The sequence below is a fragment of the Ictidomys tridecemlineatus genome, chromosome 14, assembly GCF_052094955.1.
Source record: "Ictidomys tridecemlineatus isolate mIctTri1 chromosome 14, mIctTri1.hap1, whole genome shotgun sequence".
NCBI lineage: Eukaryota > Metazoa > Chordata > Mammalia > Rodentia > Sciuridae > Ictidomys > Ictidomys tridecemlineatus.
This window is the reverse complement of record NC_135490.1, coordinates 56221428-56237895: the sequence shown is the minus strand read 5'-3', so window position 1 is coordinate 56237895 and position 16468 is coordinate 56221428. Positions and strand designations below refer to the sequence as shown.

Sequence of the window (16468 nt, the reverse complement as noted above, 5' to 3'; positions counted from 1 at the left end):
CCTCACATGTGCTAGGGCAAGCACTCTACCACTGAGCTACCGCCCCAGCCCCCTATAAAATTTTTATATCCATCCTGCTTGTTCTGTACCCAACTCATACATAGTATGTGTTCCTTTATATTTTAAATAATCACAGAAATTTTCACATATAACTCAGATGCACTTCCCAATGCATAGGTTTAAATACGTGTTTGGAATTGTCAATCTCTGCTCTTTAGACCTTTGAATAACATACATTATTGTTTAAAAAGATGATCACGATCTACAGCTCAAGTCTAGATCCATGGATGTTAAAAGACAATGTGACATGAGGGTCCTATAACAATTCATGGCTTCCATCCATGGCTGCTTTTACTGTGTGTTTCTTCATTATACACTACAAAGTTTATTCACTCCTTTATGATTTATTTGCTTCACTGAGATATACCAAGGAAAACATGCTAAACAGTTGATGATTTTTGAGTTATTTTTCCCTAAGTGATGAGAGAATTCCTATGGGAGACCATTCATAGCCATCAAGTTCAAGAAACACTGGGAAATTTAGTCTATCATGCAATTCGCTTATCCTTTCAGAGAGAGGACTCTAACCACCTACACTCCCTAAAAGTACTCTTCCATTCACATCACCCTTGTACTGACTCTTTCATCCTACACATTTAAATACTAGTTCAAATGTACATGGTAATATATGAACAGAAGGTTTTATAATCAACTATTCCTGTCTAATATAGTTGAGGTAAATATAGCAGATAATAATTCAAGGGTCATCCTAACTTCAGTCCACTTCTACTGCACAATCTGGGAAGTAACAAACACAATTTCTGAAACTCTTTTGGCCAGGTTTCTGGATATGATTTAAGTTCTGCTCATCAGATGTTTGCATGGTATGCAAACATATTTGCATGGTATGCAAAAGCAAAATGTGAGGTAAAGGCTACTCCTCTACTAGTTTTGTAGATAACATATAATTGTGAAGTTTTTTTTTTAATGAACATTAACAAGGAACCCAGCAAACAACTATTAGCTTTGTGAGTATCAAGAGGTATTTACTTTGTTGACACAGATTATAGCAACCTCAATGTGGTTCTCAGCAAAAATAGAACCCTCCTGAGTGCTATGGCTTCTAATTCAGTGCAATTCAGGATAAGGTGTCAGTGATAGCTTCCCAAGTTGAGAGCTTCCTGATCACAGAAGAGGTAGCTGCTCTTTTGACAGACTGCTTTGCAAAGTAACCTTGTCAATAATTTCCTAAGTCACTTAATATCCTTTCTGTTTAAATTAACTAGAATGATCATTAGCTTTTTAATATAAGTATTGTATTTTAGGTTGTATTTATGTTATAAAACATTCATCCCTTCAATATGTGAAGAGGTGATTATATTCTGAATACTTAATATAAAATAATACTTAATATAAAAATGCAATCTAAAATTTTAGAATTGGGAAGATAATTAAACATTTCATCTACGAAGGTTTAACAACCAATGTATATACAAATCCAGAGGTCAAAATTAAAAGAATATGCAGGATGAGCCACAATAGACATAACTCAGGGAACTGTAAGACTCTATTAAAAATATACTAGCTTTATTCAACTAATGAGAACATAATGGTTACAGGTTTATTATTTTGTAATGCTAAAAATGTGAATTCCAAAACAGGTATATTAACACATTTATGTCATTTACTACCATTTCTAAGGCACAGATTTCCAAAAATAGCCTAAATAAGGTATATCCCTCAAAAAAAGAAGCTAGGATGAAACGAAGTAAAGGAGATTAAATTCCCACCAGAGACAGAGACATCAGTGCCTAGATACTGGAATATAAATAAAGGCTTCCGCCAGGAGTAGTTAACAGTCTATAGTTGCTCTCTATTAAATTTTAAAAATAAAAATAGAAATTTTATTAAAATAAACGAAGTAATGAATTTCAGTGGCATGATGATTATATTTATGAAAATGTTATTAGAACAAGATTTAGAGAAATATAAACTAGGTATGACATGACACCTTTTTTCTTACCCACAATCTTTGCCTATGCTAACTCTCACTTTGGTTGATTTGAATAGAATGTTTAAAAATCAAACATCAAATACATATGATGAACAAATCTAACGACCTTATGTACAACATGAGAACTATAGTTAATGAAACAGTACTATAATTGGGATTTCTGTTAAATGAATAGGTGCTCTTGCCACAAAAACAAGCAAACAAACAAATAAATAAAAAATTGGTAACTATGTTGAAATGATGGATATACTATGTTACTTCACTCCAGGAACCATTTTATTATATTTATGTACCCTCCAAACATCATTCTGTTTACCTTAAAAATATACACAATAAAATTTATTTCAAAAAATAAGTGACATAAAAGAAAATATCATAGAATTTAACAACTGAAAGGAAAGCTGAATCTGTTTGATCTATCTTAAGTCATTTTCTTACTTATACTCTAACAAATAATCAGAGGCTCAAACATGTTATGTCACATCCCACAATGTCTTTGTACTACAACTAGGATTAGAACATAGGCCTCCAAGACAACTAGTACCAATTTTTTATTAGTTTTACATGTACTCTGCATGCATACATACACCCACACACACAACCAATATACTAGGTAGATTCTTAAGCTACTTTACCTGGGTTTAGGTCACTGCTCTGGCAAATTATTCAACTATGCTTCTAGGCCTGACTTGATATGCAAGTATAATAATAGTTTCTATGTCTTGGGAATATTATACAGATGAAGTGAGTAAGTAGGACAAATCCTATCTCAGTAATATTAACTTTCTTTTTACTAGTTCACAGCAGATCCTTTAACTGAACCTGAATTCCCTAATCTAACAATATTAGTTTCCTCTGGAACATTTGCTAACAGTCTTGTACATCTGCTATGGGGCTCACCTTTGTAGAAGAATATTCTACTCCTTATAAACTAGTAACATCAAAAGGTATTAAGTTGCCTAACTAGCACTTTCTAGTTCTCTTAGACACTAAAAATTACTGGATAGATTTTCCTTTCCTAAGCAGAAAAAACCTGAAGTGAATTTGTGTACATCTACTAGTGTGAAGCAATAAAGCTTTTTCTAACTAGTCAGGAGTAACTGTCTCTTCCCTTTATGATTAATAATCATTGTGAATACTGAGTTCTATGTGAATAAGTTTTCACTGTCCTGTTTCCATAGTAATAATCATGCAGAGAATGAAGTATCTTTGCTCTTTGATAAAGAGCATTTTTGTTTTAAAGAAATCATATATTCCTTAAATGGAACCAAGTAACTTAAAAAAAAAAAACAGAATTAAAGCAAACTGCAGTAAGAATTTTCAACAACAAATGTTTGATGATTTCTCACTCCAAGCAAAGCATCCTCCATTAATTGCTTTAATGTTTCAGTTAATTTAATTTTCCAGGTTATCTACTGTCAAGAGTCAAACTGCCTGGAATGGGAAAGCTGATATGGAGAGAATAGAATATAGAGCTTTGGGTATTGATTTTTATAGAGGGCACAATTTTATACACATATCACTCGTCAACCAATAACAAATCTTCATTCTAGTATCTCTAGATAATTCTATTTAAAAATACAAATTTAGAACTCCATTTAATAGCATAATAAACACAAAGGCACTGTTAGGAAAGCTATTTGTCCATCCTGCTACTGGCACAAAGTAACAGTATGGCCTAGACCAGATCATTTTAAAACTCTGTTTCAACTAGAATAAAATAAAACAATAGGGCCAGTCTTTTTGCCAAGTTTTGGCACTAAGAGTCTTTACTTCTATGGGATGCAATCTTAAAAGGAAATTATCATCTCATTATTTTCCTTTAAAAATCAGGTTAGAAAAACAGGGTCAACAAAACTTAGTCAAATTACACTACCTGACATATGAGTTTTTGATAAGCAGTTTTCTGTCCTAGTATCTGACAGAGAAAACAAAAGACTAAAATTTTGCCACTTTTCTAAATTAACTTCTTTAAAATTCACAATTGCTTTTTGTAGTAATTCTATCTGCTGGGAAAAGCATTTTCCTCCATCCTTCTTCCTTCATTCTTTTTCCAAATGTCCAAATCAACTATACCTCTCAGAAATCTACTGTATCCCCCATAAAACAGAAAGCTCCAATTAAATCTTCACAAACACTTCTAATTCCCCTAAGAATACTCTCCCTAGGACTTCAATAATAGTTCCTATCAGTTCATATATCCTTTACCTCTTTCTATACTATATTATACTTACATCTTTCCAAGTAATATTTTCTACACTAGATGATAAGCCTCATCTAATTCAACTTTGGATCCCCTACAAAATACAATATAGTGCCTTACACAAAAATAGATGTTTAATAACTAGTGGAAAAATAGCTATAAACTTCAACTCAAGAAGTGTTGAATTCTAAGTTCTAAAGAGTTCAAAACATGTCCAGAGCTTCTATTAAATCTTTCTCACACATACAGACACACACACAAATACACAGACTCTTTCTCAGTTCCTACAAGCAAAAGAGGTTCATGATTACCACTTTAGGGCTTCAGAAAATCATTTTGAGCTGTTAATTCCGTGTAAAATAAAATCAAAGGATAAAGTAACCATAATTATCTCTAGGAATATATTTTAATCAGATAAAATTGGTTGTCTAGAAAATTAATGGGTAGTCCTTTCCTGTTAGGTACTTTGAAAATTAGAGTTTGATTAAAAACTTACCAATAGTTCCAATGGCTGTCTAGGTAAAATCATCTTTTATGAAAAGCACTATACAATGCTGGGGCAATGATAAGGTTTAGCATGTTAATAATATGATCAGAAAAGATGTTTCACTTAATCTTTCCTGTACAGATTAATGACTGTGTTTCCATTTTCTAATCTACTAAAATTAAGGCCACTGTATATCTTGTCCATATTCACACAGGGGGTGTAAAATTTTTTAGATGGTGAACAATTTAAAACAAAGTTCCTTAGGCAATACTATCATGATTTAATTTCTAATAAAACGTGATCTTAAAACAAAATTTTAAACTCCACTTACAAACTTGTGAATAAGCTGCATAAATGTTTATGCTATTTAGGAAAATCTTGTGTAGATGAACAGCATCATGTATTGCTGAAATTGCATTTGTTATATATTTGCACACATAACATTATTTCTTTTAAAAACTCCAAAAGTTTCTCTGTTTAAGACACATCATTTTACAGATCAAAATTATCTACAAAGATATTAATGTATCCTAAATTGGTTAAGGAGAACAATTCCCAAAGGTATTACAATTATAATTTTTAAAATAATATCCCAGTAGATAGCAAGATCACTGAAATGGGGGGTGGCGGATAGGGAACTTACCTTATTTTCACTGCAGTTAGTGTCTCTAAATTTTCATTAAGTGGTACTTTTTTAAAAGTTTTACACTTTTATCTAGCAAGGGTAGTATAAAATTTCACAAAGGATAAACTTCTTAATTTGAGGACTCCCAAAAGACACTGTCAGTATAAAAGGTCTGAGTTGGTTTTCAAATAATAGGTGAAATCTGATCCCTCTTGTGACCAGTTCAAGTTAGTCTAGGAGCCCACTTAAACTTATTTGTTGATACTGGATACTACTGGATTATACCAAATTAAAACAAGGATAATGTTTATAAGTTATACATTCAACTGGGGTACAAAGGTGTTAAAGGTGATAAAAATTTTTTAAAAAATTATAGATCTCAATTATATTTAAGCTGTCCCATGCAATTTGTTTGTTTTTTAAAATAAAAAATATAGTATCACTCATAGGATTTAAAACAAAGTTCTTTAGGTGACACTTCCACTGTTAAATTTCTGATCAAACTTGTGATTTAAAAATAAAAATGTAAATACCATTCAGAATATTAAAATATCAGTAAATGAAAAGTTAATATGTTTTCAACTATTAAAAATATTCCTTAACTAAGTTAACAGGTACCTTTCTAAACAAAATAAAAACTAAAAAATATTCACATGAGCATTTGACTATTTAACAAACAAATGCTTATCTAAAGTGGTTTTATAAACTCTACATACAAAATAAGAATTTTAAAGAATATTTAAAATAAATGTACGTAACTGTAAAGTATCCTATTTTCCACTCTTAGTCAACTAGTATCAACATAGAACACTTAATTTTGTTTTATCAGGAATAAAATCATATTTTATTTTACAAAAAAAAAGTCAAATTTGTTTCTTGGTATTTTATACTTCTGGTAGGAAACAGAAGAGGAAAAAAATATGTTGCCAAATATTGTTATGAACTAAGACATTTACAAAATTATCCTCAAAACTACAGTTTTGCTCAATTTAAAATTCTTTCCTGGGTACCAAAAAAAATCCAACTTTGTTCCACCAGCCCCTTGATAATGAAAGTTAACATGCCTTAATTATCCTAAGAAAGATCAGTCTAGGGATTTACCCCAACAATGTAATAAACTAATATAATACTTTAGACTGAGATGCAAAGTTGAACATAAGCTTGGAACATCAAAACAACAATAGATGTGACATACATATGTTCTGTCAGAAGTAGTGAATTGCAGGGTTTAACTGTAAATTAATGTTGATTTTCTTCATTTCTAATAATTCACCTAAAGTCAAAGCTATAATCACAACACAATAAATCTTTAAAGAAACTACAACAGGAGCAAAAAAATAACTTAGAAGGTCATTCACATATACTTACAGATCCTCGGAGAAATAAAATTGGAACCCCAATTCCAAACTTTTCCTCTAAGATGCCCACAGCAGATAACAACTGGAATGCTTGTGGACCAAAGTCCTGTGATGTATCATCTGAGTCATTATTAGAATCACAATGACTCAATCTGAATAAAAATATTAATTATTAAAACAGCATAAACAAAGTACATACCTTACGCAATAAAAAAAGATTTAATGTGCAAATTAGCCAAGTAAAAAATATCTCAAATGTGTCAACTGCTGTAGAAGATACAAAATTTATATAGCCAAGAGCGTGTGAAGTATCTCAAACATGACAAATAAACTATAATACAGCATCCCAGAATGTTATGCTAATGGTTCCCCTCTAGTTCTTCTTAGTCCTAAGAAGCCAAGTTTCATGGCAAGTGGCCCAGACCTTAGATGGAAGAAGACTAAGAAGTTCAAGAAAGTATGACAGTTCCACTTGATGGATTATATATGAACATTGGACTTTTGTGTTAGGTTTTGTTGGAAAAAAATGGGGTTATTACAAAAGAAAATTTTAACTTAAAAAGAAAATTTCCTATCCAATAAACTGTTTAAACTCTAACTTATAGTTTAAACTATAAATTATGACAGAAAGATATAAACTCTTCATTTAAGTGTATATAAGGTAAATTCATAAATCATTCTTCAAGTTGATATGAAATTTTTATTAATACAAATTTGATTTTTTTAGGTCAAGAACAGCAACAAAAAAATCCTTAGGGAAAAATCAACCACCTAATTCAACTGATAACTTTCATAGCAATAAGAATGTATTCAATATTCCAGATAAAACAATGTTTGGAGGGAAGGGGAAAAACTATGTTTAGGTTTATTCTCCTATTCTAACATCTTTAGTAGGATGATTACCTGGTTAATTTACTCTACTAATAAGAGTAACTAAAGCTATCAAATTCCCATAAAGAACTACCTGTATTGTATTTATTGGTTTTTAATATAATTATCACTAAATTCTAAAAATATTTTAATTTCCAGTTTGATTTTTCTTTAAGTTATTTAAAAGTATTATTTTAGATTTCTGGATGCATAAGAATTTTTTATTTCTTTTTTAGTTTACTATCAGATTTTAATATATTATCAGAATATGTGGTGAATTAGATACCAATTCACTGAAAAATGCTGAGATAAACTATAATTTAGTAAAGGGGTCAGAAAACATTTTCCATAAAAGGCCAGATAACAAATACATCAGGCCTTGTGGACCACAATGGGTTTTCTAGATAACTACTTAACTCAAGCAGTCATCATAAACAGAAGGGCATGGCAAAGTTCCACCAAAATTTTATTTACAGAAAAACAGGCAGCAAGTGAAGTGGATGTGGCCCAAAGATCATATTGCCAACCCCTGCTCTTGTAGTCAATATTTATAAATACTCCATGTATACATGAGAAGTATAGACTCTCATTCAGTTTCTCCCAACCAATATGCTGCAAACAGATTCTAGGTGGGCTGAAAGGTTAATTATTTCAGTCCAGGTTGCCTGTATTCTGACAATTAGCCCAGTGTGGGATACAAATACTGATCATTTGTTAGGGGGATCATGAAGTAAATAAAGTAATTTACAATCCACTTCTCTAGCTGCTTGATAAGTTTTCTATTACTAGGTGCCTAATAAATCAAATTTGTACTATAGTGACCAAATTTCCTATAACTTGCTAATTTTTTAAAATTATTTAACCTACCAATAACTAAAAAATTATATCAAACTTTTCCACTTTGAGGGCAGATTTGTTTCAGAGAATATCATATAAATGGAACCATACTGTAGAACTGGTGTTATTTCTTCTTCAAATGTTGGCTAGATTTTGTCACTGAAGCCTTCAGGGCTAGAAATTTTATTTTTGGAGGCTGTTAATAAGGAATTCACTTCCTCTAATGCTTGGGGGACCCTTCAAGTTCACCTATTTAAATCATTGTGGCTGAGTATGGCTAGTTTGAGATTATTAAGTAATTAAATTAAATAATTTCATCTACATTAGTGAATTTATATATAAGTTGTTCATAGTGTTTTATTCTTATCCTTATTAATGTCTACTGGATTTGTAGCAAAATTCCCTCTCCCATGCCTGCTATTAATAAATCTATTTCTCTTTCTTCTGTCAGTCTTGCTAGAAGTTTTTAATCAATTTTGTTGACCTTAACAAATAATGACCTTTTGCATTCACTATTTTTTACTACTCTTTTTTCTGTTTTCTATTTCACTAATTTAGGCTCTTATCTGTATTATTTCATTCCTTCCACTTCCATTTGCTTTATTTTGCTTTGATTTGCTTGTTTCTTATGTTGGAAGCTTAATTGGTCTGAAACCTCTCTCCTTTTATAAGATAAATATTTAATGCTATAAATTTCCTTCCTAGTATAGCTGTATACTAAACATTTTTGTATTTTTATCCCATTCAGTTAAAAATATTTTCTTATTTCACTTGTGACTTTCTCTCTGATTAATAGATAGTTTAGAAGTGTGCTATTTAATTTCCAAGGGTTTAAAGACTTTCCTCATATCATTCTGTTACAACTTTCTAGTTTAATTCCAGTATAGTCAAAACACATACTTTATCCAAAAAGATTACTTCCAAATTTGTTAAAATTTTGTTTTATGACCCAGAGTATGATTCATGTTTACAACATTCCATCTTCCCTTAAAAAGAATGTGTACTCTGTTGCTGTTGGATGAAGTGTTCTTTTAAAAACTAACTAGAGCCAGGTTGTTGACAGTTCTTTTTATTCTTATCCCCTTAGTGATTTTTTTGTTCTACTACTTCTATTGATTACTGAGAGAAGATGTTAAAGTCACCAACTATAATTGTGGATTCTCTATTCTCCTTTCAGTTCTTTTAGGTTCTTTCTTTGGAGTATATAAACATTTAGGATGTCTTCTTGGTTGGGATAGTTGATTTTATGTTTAACTTGGCTAGTCTGAGGTACTCAGCTGTTTGGTCAGACACTAATCTAGATGTTGCTGCGAAAATATTTTGTAGCTGTGATTAATATTCATAATCAGCTGGCTTTAATTAAAGGAAGTTACCATCAATAATGTGGGTAAGTCTCGTCCAATCAGTTGAAAATGTTAAGAGCAAAAAATGTAGCTGAAGAAAGAATTCCACTTCAAGACAGCAACATCAACTCTTGCCCATGTTTCCAGACTGCTTAAGTTGCCAACCCCCACAACTGTGTAAGCCAATTCCTTATAACCAACTCCGCATAATTCCTTTCATCCTTCCCCCTTTAATATAAAATCATTCATCCTATATCTCTGGAGAATCAGGACTAATAAATGAGTGAGCTGATCCTTTTACATCATGCAATGTCCTCTTTCATTCCCGCTAGTATTTTTGTTCCAAAGTGTCCACTGCCCAACATTAAAACAGCAACTTCAGCTTTCTTTTGACCTGTGTTTTCATGGTACACCATGTTTCATTCTTTTGTTAACCTACCTTTATAAATATACTTGTAGTGGATTTCTTATAGCATATAAGATAGGATCACATTTTAAAATCAATCCTGAGAATTTACACCTTTAAATGATATTTTTAGACAATTTACATTTAACAATTGATTATGATTAGGTTTAGGTCTACCCTTCTATTGTTTTATCTATTACATAAAGTAAAATACTCTAAATTGTTTGCTTTTTAATTTTTAAGTAAATTCATTTAGTTTAAAAAAACTAAAATATACATTCAACAAAAATTCAATTAAATATGACCTAAAAAAAGAGAGAGAAATTTTAGAATGTTCATCAAGAAGAAATCTGTACCTGAATCTGCAATTATCACAGCATTTTTCAGTTCCCATAATACCCATGGAGGCCTTTCTTAGTTGTTTGTCCTCAAAATGAGACAAGATGATTCTAGCCAAGAGAAATTTCAAAATTAAATAAACAAATACACACACATTAACTTCATTGCTAAAAATAGATAAAATCACCATTAATTATTTGCCTGGAACCTCATTATTTGAGTTTAGTTTACTCAGGCACAAAGAAAGCTGCCTTTAAAACTGAGCATACCATAACATCAACAAAATATTCTTTCAAAATAATCCTGATTATTTAGCAAATGTTTTTCTTAAAAGAGAAATAGCCTGAGTTTTCAAAAGCCAGGCTACTAATTGATATAAAATAAGTAATACAGCTGAGCTTGGTGGTACATGCCCATAATCCCAGCTACTCAATAGGCTGAGGCAGGAAGAGCACAAGTTCTAAGCCAGACTGGACAACACAGCAAGATCCTATCTCAAAACAAAAAATAAAAAGGACTGGGGATACAGCTCAGTGGTAGAGTATCCCTGGGTTCAATCACAAGTACAAATAAAATAAAATAAATAATACATACTGTCGCCTACATCTCCTGGAATGAAGATATTTTTCCATTTTTGCCATCATCTTTAATTTGTATAATCGAAACTTTTCATTACGTATCTCAGTAAGGCAGTTCCTGTCAATTCAAAATTTCACAGGGATATGTGAACCTATTATTTATTACTGCTTATTTTCATAACCTACAAAACTCACACTCATATTAGGATAAAGAATATTTCTAATTACCCTAGAAAGTTCTCTTATATTTCTTCACAATCAATGCCCCCAAAGGAAGGAAGCACTTTTGTAATTTTTATAAAAATTGCTTTCAAAAGAATTCTACCAGTGCTGGGCGTGGTGGCGCATACCTATAATCCCAGAGGCTGGGGAGGCTGAGGCAGGAGAATTCAGAGTTCAAAGCTAGCCTCAGCAAAAGCAAGGTACTAATCAACTCAGTGAAACCTTTCTCTAAATAAAATTCAAAATAGGGCTGGGGGTGTGGTTTAGTGGCCTGAGTTCAATCCCTGGTATCAAAAAAAGAAAAAGAATACTACCTATGTCCAAGTAACAATTCTTAAGCTGCCTTTGAAAAATTACTATACATGCTAGTTCTTCATTTTGATTTATATGTCACAAACTTTTTGATTTCCAGCAAATCTTTTATTATACACAAATTTTTACCTTTTCCCAGGTAAGTCTATGCATTATTTTAATTTATTTTTTAAGAAACTGAAAGCATTTATAAAAAGAATACCAAAAGAGGCTCATTACCAGTAGGAGTCTTTATCCCTATTAACTCTTCAGAGAATTTCTTGATTCTCCAAAATTAACTTTGTATATTGAGGTATGCAGGAACACCAATAAAGTATAAGAAATAAATTTCTTCCTCAAACAAGTATAATTGATTTTCTTCTATAATACTGAATTTATTAAAAATTGTTAAATCGAGCTGGAGCTGTGGCTAGTGGTAGAGCGCCCGCCTCGCACTTGGTAACTATAAAATGGGATTTCTGTTCCTTCTGTTTGATCCTCAGCACCACATAAAAATAAATAAAGATATTGTGTCCAACTACAACTAAGAATATATTTTTAAAAAATTGTTAAATACTATTAAAACACGTCATCTTCTAAAAAGTCAGTGCAACTAAGCTCACCCTGTTTATGTCTAGCCTTCTGTGAATAAATTTTATAAATATCAATATCAAATGATAAAAATCTCCTGAATAGCTTTGTATACCTTTCCAAGAATAAACAGAAGAAGGTAAATGAAGGGGAGGGAGGAGGGAAAGGAAAAGGAACTACAGAATGAAACTGATTTCTGAATTATGCTCCATACATATATGAAAGAATAAATAAACAGACTCTAAGGTAACTATGGCTGAAGACATTACAACATGAAAAGACATGAGGAGGAAAAAATACTATTCACTTGATGTACAACAGTAGGAAAGTATTCTGTAAGATCTATGTTATATGCCTAAGTATAAAACTTATTTAGGTAATTCCTCACACTCAGGAATGGCTAAAATTAGGTCATCTCCTCTATGTGGCAACATTTATCATCAATGTTCTTCATAGATGTTGTCTGTTTTGGATTTTTGCTTTCATTTGTTGGTTGATTTGGGTTTTTTAGTTTGTTTGGGTTTTTTTACTTTTTTAAAATTTGTTTTAATTAGTTACACATGACAGTACAATGATCTTGACATATCATACATTTGAATCAGATGGGAAATAATCTCTCATTTTTCTGAGTGTACAGGTTGCAGAATTACATTGGTCATGCACTCACATATATACCCACAACAATAATAATGTCTACTTTATTCTGCTGTCCTTCCATTCCCCCCTTCCCTTCCCCTCCCCTCACTTCTCTCTACCTAATCGTGTTTTTTTTACTTTAAATATACCTGAAAATTACTTGAAATTTTAGACCCTGCTTCAAATATTTTCTTGGAAAGAAAGAAATATGCAAGGTGAAAACAATAGTTTTTACCTATTTAAGTTAAAGTCTGCTGGAGCCCAGAGTACATGACAAGAACTTTGAAGTCCATCACGGCCAGCTCTACCAATTTCCTGATAATATGATTCCATTTCTTTAGGAGCACCATAATGAATGACTCTGCGAATGTCAGCTTTATTAATGCCCATTCCAAAAGCTATAGTAGCGATGACACACTGAGAATAAATATCATAGTTTGACAAACATATTTAACAGAATTAAAACTTTAACAATAATTCAATCATTAAAGTATCTGGCATAAAACTAAATTTAATATAATTTCAACAAATCACCTATAGAATAAAAGAGTATCTGCCCAATTTACTTATTAAGATAGGAAAAGAAGAACTTAAATTATCATTATTTGCGGATGATATGATTTTATACCTAGAAGACCCAAAAGGGTCTACAAAGAAACTACTAGAACTAATAAATGAATTCAGCAAAGTGGCAGGATATAAAATCAACACGCATAAATCAAAGGCATTCCTGTATATCAGCGACAAATCTTCTGAAATGGAAATGAAGAAAACCACCCCACTTACAATATCCTCAAAAAAAATAAAATACTTGGGAATCAACCTAACAAAAGAGGTGAAAGATTTATACAATGAAAACTACAGAAACCTAAAGAGAGAAACAGAAGAAGATCTTAGAAGATGGAAAAATATACCCTGTTCATGGATAGGCAGAACTAACATCATCAAAATGGCGATATTACCAAAAGCTCTCTATAGGTTCAATGCAATGCCAATCAAAATCCCAATGGCATTTCTTGTAGAAATAGAGAAAGCAATCATGAAATTCATATGGAAAAATAAAAGACCCAGAATAGCAAAAGCAATTCTAAGCAGGAAGTGTGAATCAGGAGGTATAGCGATACCAGATTTCAAACTGTACTACAGAGCAATAGTAACAAAAACAACATGGTACTGGTACAAAAAAAGGCAGGTGGACCAATGGTACAGAATAGAGGACACAGAGACCAATACACAAAATTACAACTATCTTATATTTGACAAAGGGGATAAAAGCATGCAATAGAGGAAGGATAGCATCTTCAACAAATGGTGATGGGAAAACTGGAAATCCATATGCAACAAAATGAAACTGAATCCCTTTCTCTCACCATGCACAAAAGTTAACTCAAAATGGATCAAGGAGCTTGATATCAAATCAGAGACTCTGCGTCTGATAGAAGAAAAAGTTGGCTCCGATCTACATATTGTGGGGTCGGGCTCCAAATTCCTTAATAGGACACCCATAGCACAAGAGTTAAAAACAAGAATCAACAAATGGGACTTACTCAAACTAAAAAGTTTTTTCTCAGCAAGAGAAACAATAAGAGAGGTAAATAGGGAGCCCACATTCTGGGAACAAATCTTTACTCCTCACACTTCAGATAGAGCCCTAATATCCAGAGTATACAAAGAACTCAAAAAATTAAATAAGAAAACAAATAACCCAATCAACAAATGGGCCAAGGACCTGAACAGACACTTCTCAGAGGAGGACATACAATCAATCAACAAGTACATGAAAAAATGCTCACCATCTCTAGCAGTCAGAGAAATGCAAATCAAAACCACCCTAAGATACCATCTCACTCCAGTAAGATTGGCAGCCATTATGAAGTCAAACAATAACAAGTGCTGGCGAGGATGTGGGGAAAAGGGTTCACTTGTACATTGCTGGTGGGACTGCAAATTGGTGAGTCCAATTTGGAAAGCAGTATGGAGATTCCTGGGAAAGCTGGGAATGGAACCACCATTTGACCCAGCTATTCCCCTCCTTGGACTATTCCCTGAAGACCTTAAAAGAGCATACTATAGGGATACTGCTACATTGATGTTCATAGCAGCACAATTCACAATAGTTAGACTGTGGAACCAACCCAGATGCCCTTCAATAGATAAACGGATAAAAAAAATGTGGCATTTATACACAATGGAGTATTATTCAGCACTAAAAAATGACAAAATCATGGCATTTGCAGGGAAATGGATGGCATTAGAGCAGATTATGCTAAGTGAAGCTAGCCAATCCCTAAAAACAAATGCCAAATGTCTTCTTTGATATAAGGAGAGCAACTAAGAACAGAGCAGAGAGGAAGAGCATGAGAAAAAGATTAACATTAAACAGGGACAAGAGGTGGGAGGGAAAGGGAGAGAGAAGGGAAATTGCATGGAAATGGAGGGAGACCCTCATTGTTATACAAAATTACATATAAGACGATGTGAAGGGAAAGGAAAAAAATCAAAACAAAACAAGTGAGAGAAATGAATTACAGTAGGTGGGGTAGAGAGGGAAGATGGGAGGGCAGGGGAGGGGAGGAGGGATAGTAGAGCATAGGAAAGGTAGCAGAATACAACAGCTACTAGTATGGCAATATGTAAAAACATGGATGTGTAACCGATGTGATACTGCAATCTGTAAACGGGGTAAAAATGGGAGTTCATAACCCACTTGAATCTAATGTATGAAATACGATATGTCAAGAGCTTCGTAATGTTTTGAACAACCAATAAAAAAAAAAGATTGGTAACTATAAAATGGGATTTTTGTTCATTCTCTATAAAAATCATAAAATAAGTGGGTTCTCTGAACATCTGTGAGTGTGAGACACAAAAGAGGGTCTTAAAAAAATTTATTGTATTAAATGAAATGTTTATATTATGAAGTATTCAAGTATCTTACTACATAGCAAAGTATCTTATCCTAACATGATTCTAAGACAGAAACGTCTCATTAAAGACAGTGAAGTGAAACATAATTTTCACTTCATCCTTAATTTTCTCTACATCCTTAAGAGGAAATGACAGAATACCTAATATGCATGTATATGCTAAGAAATCTTAACAAGTATTAACAATAAGAATACCAATAAATGGATGGGACTGGAGACTATCATGATAAGTGAAATAAGCCAATCCCAAAGAATCAAAGGCCAAATGTTTTCTCTGATATGTGGATGCTAATCCACAATAAGGGGGTGGGGGGCTAGGGAAGAATAGAGGTATTCTGTATTAGACAGAAGGGAGTGAATGAATAGAACATTATGATCCTATGTATATATATGATTACACAACCAGTATAATTCTACATCAGGTACAACTACAAGAATGAGAAGTTATATTTCATTTATGTATGACTTATACATGCATTCTACTGTCATGTAAGAACAACAATAAAAAAGAATACAAAAAGAGCTGGGCATGGTGGCTCACCCCTGTAATCCTATCTGTTCAGGAGTCTGAGGCAAGAGGATCATAAATTCAAAAGCAGCCTCAGCAACTTAGCAAGGCTGTAACCAACTTACTAATAAATTTAGTAAAATTTAATATAATTCAAAATAAAAAATACAAAAAGGGCTGGAGATTCGGCTCAGTAGCTAAGCACCTCTGGGGTCAATCCCCACTACAAAAAA

General features: G+C 32.4%; 1 protein-coding gene across 8 annotated transcripts in view; it reads right to left on the bottom strand.

The window, feature by feature from the left end:
* The window catches only part of Wrn (WRN RecQ like helicase), a 142235-nt gene that overhangs the window by 42396 nt on the left and 83371 nt on the right, over positions 1 to 16468 (bottom strand). For all 8 annotated transcript variants that reach the window (XR_013430403.1, XM_078031156.1, XM_078031159.1 and 5 more), the window contains 4 exons: positions 13036 to 13217; positions 11077 to 11178; positions 10500 to 10592; positions 6698 to 6839 (listed from right to left, as the gene is read on the bottom strand). Coding sequence is in view for 7 of the 8 variants with exons in the window: in XM_078031156.1 (XP_077887282.1) it covers positions 6698 to 6839; positions 10500 to 10592; positions 11077 to 11178; positions 13036 to 13217 (519 nt within the window). In the remaining variant the exon portion in view is untranslated. The remainder of the gene's footprint in view (positions 1 to 6697; positions 6840 to 10499; positions 10593 to 11076; positions 11179 to 13035; positions 13218 to 16468) is intronic.